The sequence below is a fragment of the Drosophila novamexicana genome, unplaced genomic scaffold, assembly GCF_003285875.2.
Source record: "Drosophila novamexicana strain 15010-1031.04,08,12 unplaced genomic scaffold, DnovRS2.1 tig00001385-arrow-arrow-pilon, whole genome shotgun sequence".
Taxonomy (NCBI): Eukaryota; Metazoa; Arthropoda; class Insecta; order Diptera; family Drosophilidae; genus Drosophila; species Drosophila novamexicana.
The window spans coordinates 737423-744008 of NW_020824853.1; the positions used below are offsets into that span (position 1 = coordinate 737423).

At 43.7% G+C, this 6586-nt stretch overlaps 4 protein-coding genes across 6 annotated transcripts; 2 read left to right on the plus strand and 2 right to left on the minus strand.

Moving 5' to 3' along the window:
* Positions 1-575: 575 nt before the first annotated feature.
* On the plus strand, positions 576-1873 carry LOC115767349. Its single transcript, XM_030711600.1, has one exon. It carries the CDS (start codon positions 785-787, stop codon positions 1865-1867), a length of 1083 nt encoding a protein of 360 aa, XP_030567460.1. The 5' UTR covers positions 576-784; the 3' UTR covers positions 1868-1873.
* On the minus strand, positions 1857-2636 carry LOC115767350 (uncharacterized protein C24H6.02c). 2 transcript variants are annotated; one of them, XM_030711602.1, is made up of 2 exons: positions 2248-2636; positions 1857-2184 (listed from the first exon to the last, which is right to left on the minus strand). In XM_030711602.1, the coding sequence occupies exons 1-2, from the start codon at positions 2434-2436 to the stop codon at positions 1879-1881; spliced, it is 495 nt and encodes a 164-aa protein (XP_030567462.1). In that variant the 5' UTR covers positions 2437-2636; the 3' UTR covers positions 1857-1878. The 2 variants fall into 2 exon arrangements, with proteins under 2 accessions (XP_030567462.1, XP_030567461.1); XM_030711601.1 differs by having other exon boundaries at positions 1857-2187; positions 2248-2631.
* Positions 2637-2912: 276 nt separating this feature from the next.
* LOC115767351 (iron-sulfur cluster assembly 1 homolog, mitochondrial) lies at positions 2913-4465 on the plus strand. 2 transcript variants are annotated; one of them, XR_004018369.1, is made up of 6 exons: positions 2913-3078; positions 3212-3262; positions 3327-3402; positions 3482-3556; positions 3653-4310; positions 4383-4465. XR_004018369.1 is itself a non-coding variant. In XM_030711603.1 (5 exons), the coding sequence occupies exons 1-5, from the start codon at positions 2995-2997 to the stop codon at positions 3754-3756; spliced, it is 393 nt and encodes a 130-aa protein (XP_030567463.1). In that variant the 5' UTR covers positions 2922-2994; the 3' UTR covers positions 3757-4310. The 2 variants fall into 2 exon arrangements, 1 of the variants encoding a protein (XP_030567463.1); XM_030711603.1 differs by lacking the exon at positions 4383-4465 and having other exon boundaries at positions 2922-3078; positions 3212-3265.
* Positions 4466-4714: 249 nt separating this feature from the next.
* Positions 4715-6332, minus strand: LOC115767348 (actin-related protein 6). The gene has a single exon (XM_030711598.1). The coding sequence runs from the start codon at positions 6047-6049 to the stop codon at positions 4859-4861; it is 1191 nt and encodes a 396-aa protein (XP_030567458.1). The 5' UTR covers positions 6050-6332; the 3' UTR covers positions 4715-4858.
* Positions 6333-6586: the final 254 nt, after the last annotated feature.

Sequence of the window (6586 nt, forward strand, 5' to 3'; positions counted from 1 at the left end):
TATAATTTTTTTTGCAACCCTATTTTTGAAAAAGTAATAATAACACGAAAAAATAACTAATATATTTTTATTTACTTAAGTCGAGCATATCCCCACATGGATATGTGTGAAACAAAGCAAACGCAAAATATGCTGATTACGCTTTGATTCTTGTTTATATAAATATTTAAAAACAAAACAAAAACAAAAACTAAAATGCACGAGAAAAAAAGGAAAGGAAGAAATGAAGGCATAGGTATTTGATATAACTATAAGTCTATGTTATGCATTTTATGTTTATCTTTTTAATGAGTAAATGTAACTTTAGTAAAAGAGAAAGAGAGGGCGAGAGATGAATAAACCCATTGGCGATATATAGATATACTTATATATATATATATATATTTATGAATATACATATTTATATATGTATATACATATATATATATATAATATCGTCAATAAGTTTGCTCATCTAAGATGATATATATATATATACATACATTAAAATAAAACTAAAGAGCATACAAACCGTTTGCACACTTCGGTCGGGTTGAAAAATGTTCGAATTCAAAAGCCAGTGCTGCCCAACTGTTTATGGTTAATAGCCCGCCTTATCTAGTGGCAGCTCTGCGCAGACTCATTCAGATAACAGAGCTGCTCGTTAACAGAGCCTGTTTATCGATAACACTTCATTCAAATGCATTTATCAAAAATAATATTAAACAGGGTACAGCATGAAAAATGAAATAACATGTAAATACTATTAAATTAGAGAACCAAAGAAGCTGGAAATAAGCCAACGATGGATGCGTACATACGAAATGAGCTGAGTGTAGACAGCGAATTAACGCTGGATCAAGCTGCAACACATTCCGCCAAGCTGATCGCTTGGCTACTGGATTGCCAAGATCAGATGCAATTGGGGCAGCCAAAGTATCTTGAATTGACCCACACGGATATCGAGTGCATGTTCAAGGCCACGTTGTACCTGCATGAATGTCATGCACGGGATGGCGATGAGCTTGTGGAAGCTGTACTGCTGCAGTGCCCTCAGGCGCATGCCGCTATAAGAGGCTACTACGACAAGTGTGAAACGGATCGGGAACAGTGCATCAAGGAGCTGTGCATCAACATTGTAAACGGCACGCATAACGGTCATGCGCATGCGCCACTTTTATATCACATGCACAAGACGTATGCCGAAGTGCAGCCCGCTTGGGGCATCATCAAGGATCTGGATTGGTCAGCCATGGCCCAGAAGAAGGCCAACAGTACGCTGGACGCGGCAACAGCAGCAGCAGCAGTCGAAATGAACGTCAATGTGCTGCAAATGCGTCAATTGGTGCGACGCATCTTTCGCCTGGCCACAGTGGACGACATCAAAATTGCTCTCAAACGCGCCATGCGGCTCATCAGCTGCGAACTGTGGCTGCAGCTGTTTCGGGAGCCCAAGGAGAGCATCTTGTACACACGCTGCTATGTGCTGCGCCAAATGATCTGTGATATGCTGGCGGAGGGCACAGCATGCCCGGCCAGCGCCTGCTTTGTGCAAAACATTTACCACTTCGTTGCCAACGGCAGCAGCAGCTGCAATGTTTCGCGCCTGTTCTGCTGGCTAATGCATGCCCGCTTCGCTGGCGCCTTGGGCAGCTATTTGTTTGGCTATTGGCAGCAGCAGTTGCCGCATCTGCGCTTGGATGATGTACAGTGCACAGGTGACGCGCCCATGGCAGCGCTGCCGCTGGACGAGATGCTCTATTTGACACATTTGCTGCTCACAACCAAATCGCCGTGTCGCAGTCAGTTCTATGGCGAGCTTCAGGCGCTGCCGCAGCTTGGTCGGCTGCGGGAACTGCTCAATAAAGTGGCCTACGTTTATAGCTAATAACATGGGTTTTAATTGCTTGGCAAATATTCATGTTTATCACTGACAATTTTCACAACTTGTTCCCCCTTTTCGGCCAATATTTCCTCAATGTTGCGCTTGCCATTCAGATCCGTGAACCAATTTAAATTGTCGGCAATTAGATGATGATTGGCACAGCCTTTGCATGTAACAATAACAACGCCCCGGTTGTAGGCCACCTTCGATATGGTCTCCATGTTCCTGCTCTGGCACACCTTGCACGTATAGATGAGCTGCATTTTGGTCTGCAGCTCCGCCAAGGGTATGCTCTTGCTGGCCACCCGATGGCTTTCATCCTGCTGCAATAGACAGTAAGTATATTACAATGTTCTTCAACTGTTGCATCCACTGCCACTTACCGCTTCCGCTTCGAGCTTGTCGCTGAAGGTTGCGCGCTGCAGGCACGTGTATTTGTTGTTTGGCAATGCTGATATGGCCAGTAAATGGTATTGACGCTGGCCATGATTGTGTGCACGGTATAGGGCGCGTGTGACGGGAGCTATGGTGCGTCTGCCATATAGTTTGTACATTAATTTGAAGGCGCTCATTGTGCTTATGATTGTATAAACAATAAATATGAAACGGACAATATTACGCTAAATATATCGATAAAATTGTGCGTTAGTGAGCACTGATCGATGATTTCAGTGCTCAGAGATTTTAGAAGATTTCGTCAAGCATATGCATGTGCCTAACAACTAGTATTACAAATGTGCCATAAAGTTTTTTATATTATTCATATACCTGTTTAATCATAATATAATTTGACTAAAATATATTTGTATATAAATTAAATACGTTAATGGCATAGAAACGTGAAAAATTTTAAATAGCTTGCTCTAAAAAGTTGTTTTGATCGTGCTATAAACAAAGTTTTCAATTTAAAATTTTGCCATAAAAAACGTAATTTTCAAGTTTGTGACGAAATACGGCCAGCTAAACGATAACCGTGTATCGTATCGCCCGATAACCTGCACGCTGTTAGTCAACTCTGGAACGCCTAACACACGAACAGATTGTTAGTGTTTAGTAACACTTTTCGAACAGCACAGAAATTGTTGAAATTGTTAGCAAAACAAATTATATAAATCTTGAACAAAAAAAAAATGGCAACACGTGTTGTGGCAACAGCAACGGTACGCGCTGTCACGGGACGAAAATTAATAGCAACGCGGGCCGCACTAACGCTGGTAAGTGCCACAAAACTCTCTGATGAAATATGCGCAGATGACAGAGACGTTTCTCTGATGAAGTAACAGCCAAACGGGCAGCATTGCAGCTCGCTTATCAATATTGTTATTTAGCCTCTGCTTTTCCTTCTAGACGCCCGCTGCGGTGCAACGCATCAAGTCGCTGCTCCAGGATAAACCAGAGGTGGTAGGTCGCCTAACCAGGCGTATTAACAACAAAGTCTATATGCTTGAATTTGTCTCCACAGATCGGTCTCAAGGTCGGTGTGCGCCAGCGCGGCTGCAACGGACTCTCCTATACACTGGACTATGCCAGCACCAAAGGTTCGTCTACATAAATATATATATATACATATCTATTTGGGTACAGTTTGTAAATGTTATTGATATTTTGTTTGGTCAGATAAACTGGATGAGGAGGTAGTGCAGGATGGCGTCAAGGTCTTTATAGATAAGAAGGCGCAACTGTCTTTGCTAGGTAATGTCAGATGCCGCATTCTGCATTATATAATGCCTCATCATATAATCAAACGTTTTATCTCGTTTTTGTTTTTGGTGTTCATTCTAACAAAAGGCACCGAAATGGACTTTGTGGAATCCAAATTGACCAGCGAGTTTGTGTTCAACAATCCGAACATTAAGGGCACCTGTGGTTGCGGCGAATCCTTCAGCATGTAAAGCGTTTGTGGAGGGGGAGGGGTAGGCCAGCGGCATGCTCTCTCTACAGAACCGGACCCGCCTCGCAAAAACCTAAATTATCTAAGTTTATATAGAGATATTACAGCTTGTGTTATGTATATTTCTTTTCAAATGCAATTGTTATTTTGCTAACGCTCGTTGCGAAAGCATCTACTCAATTGTCTCGATACGTTTCTAGAATCTACCACATAAGGTGCTCCACAACAAAAACGAAAGCAAGATTATTATGAAAATATATGCATAAGATTGTTTTCTATAGTTACATATTAATCGTAAGCGCGCGGCAAATGAGCCCAATTGACACTGTTCTTAGGTTATCCTTCAAATAACATATACGTATGTACATTAGCATGTATGTAGTTCAAATTATAAACAAATAGAATACAAAACGATAATTGTTTACTAACAAATCTATTCTTATCGCTTGATAATAAAGAGCGACAGTTGTGGGATCGAGCAGCTCGATGTGGACAAGATTGAAGGCATCTTGAAGAGCAAACCAATCGTTGCTTTAGAAGCTGTAATACATAATGGTACGATTGTTTTCTATAAACATGCTTATTTGTTTAGCATACTTTTCAGTATATTAACTCTGTTTTCAACAGGATTATGGATCGTCTGGAACAGGAGGGTTTCATCTCATGCTGGGCATACACTCTACCGGAGATCCTGACTGAATAAAAATACTCTAGGCAAGGGTATGCGAAAGGAGGGAATGCTTCTGGCTTCGAGGATGCGATAGCTTTCGATGCCTAAGCTCTGACGTTCCATGATTAAAGAGACGACCGCGCCAAGCCCAAGAGCTGCTCTGGAGATATCTGAAAGGCAGGCCGACGCACAGAAGTCCAGTTCCAAAACAATCTGCGTTCATTCCCAGCTACCAAATATAATAAAAACAGGTCACAGTTTCCATGTAATACATGAAATGCGGCATTTAAGGATCTACATGCGACATTCATGGTTTATTTAATGGCGGCACACACACACACAGACGCACACTCGCACACACAGCAGGCATACATAAAAATTAGCTATAGAAATAATTTATAAACCTAATCAATGGGCATAATATGCATAATATTTAGCGCTGCGGCAGGCCGTGTATGCCAAACTCTTCGTAATCATCTCGCGTATAGATGAACTCATCAAAGTTGGGACTGGTGGCCACTTCCCGGCCGCCGTACCAGGCATAACGCACCGGATCCTCGGGACAGATGAGCGATACCTCCAAATCATCTGGCACCAGGGCGCGCAGATCGCGCTTGAGGCGCGGCAGGAAGCCGGGAAACTGTGAACTGCCGCCAACAATGAGAATGTTGAGCAAGAGTTCGCGATGCGCCTCCCAGGGACACGCCTGCAGGGCATCAGCAACAGCCTCCGGTATGCCCACCTGCTGAATACCGATGTCCGATGGATTGAAGAGCACCTCCGGCACAGTGAAACGTTCATTGCACAGCGGCACCATTTGCTGTTGTTCCTCATCCTCGCGTGGCTGGCCGGGCACACGTATATAGCCACGTTTGACTGTCGTAAAGTCGGGCAGGACATATTCCACGGCGATTTCCTTTCGCCGTTTCTCGCTATGATGCACGCTCATCGCATCCTTAAAGTCTTCGGCTACAAAGCAAACGTCCTCCTTGATTTGATTCACCACATGGCTCTCATCCATGACGTTCAGATGCCGGTAGGAGATGAGCTCCTTGAGATGATTCGTTAACGCTTTGCCGCCCACATCAATGCGCCGGATGGCTTCCAGGACACGCCGGCCCAGCACAAACGGCACAATATGCGTGAAGCTGTAGCCGACATCGATAATGATGCAGTTGAGAGTTTGCATTGTGGTGCGCTCCTCGCTGTCCGCCACATAGTTGAATGCAGCCAGATCGGCGGCCGTCGCCTTGTACATGCCCGCCACGCGATACTCCTCGAAGAGCATCTCGAGCATTGCCTCCTGCACGCTCTGGAAGTTCATTTGCGGTTCGGTAATGACAATATTGCGATTCTCCAGTGTGCAGCCAATGCCCTCCTTGCTGAATATATAATCCCAGACCGTTTTTTGAGTGTCCCAGTTCAGCAGATAACCACGTTGAAAGGCCAGGATGTAAAATAACGCCGAGGTATCGCGGCATTCTTCGATTTGGTTGCCCACAAAAGCGCGGCGTCTCTCGCTTTTTGCCTTCATTATGCAATTGGGCACCACCTGCGGCTCATCCTGTGTTGCGAGTCCCACTTTGGCTGTGTACGCACCATTGTCCAGCACAACCACAGCCATGTCGGCCTGTTTATCAACTTTTTGACAAATGTGCGGCCCACCCGGCAATGTCAACAACGCAAACGCAATATCAGCAACGCCAAAGTGAGTTAACAGCTGCGCATGATGTCAACTGTAATGTAAACGCAGAAATGAGCGCTCTGTTAAAAGTAACATACTGTTAGCAGATGGCTGTCAGTCTTTGGCCAGTACGCTGAGCAGCACATTGCGCGCGCATTAACAGAGAGTGCATGATCTTGTATTGTGCTGCAGCATAGTTTGGGTGTGTAGTATTATGTTATTTTATTCAATTTAATTATTAGAACGTTAATCTGAAAACGTTTTATCCATTACAGTTTTAACTTATTTTCTATTTTATTATTTTTCAATTGTAAAATGTTTGAACAAATTTGCTTAGCTTGCATGATCTGTGTGCAGCATACTAGCTTATAACATATCACTTTAGTAACAGACAGGCTAGCAGGTAATCGTTACAGTGAGCTAACAGAAGCAGCCGCTGCTAAGTGTGCAAAACGAAATGAAGATAAAAAGATCCCA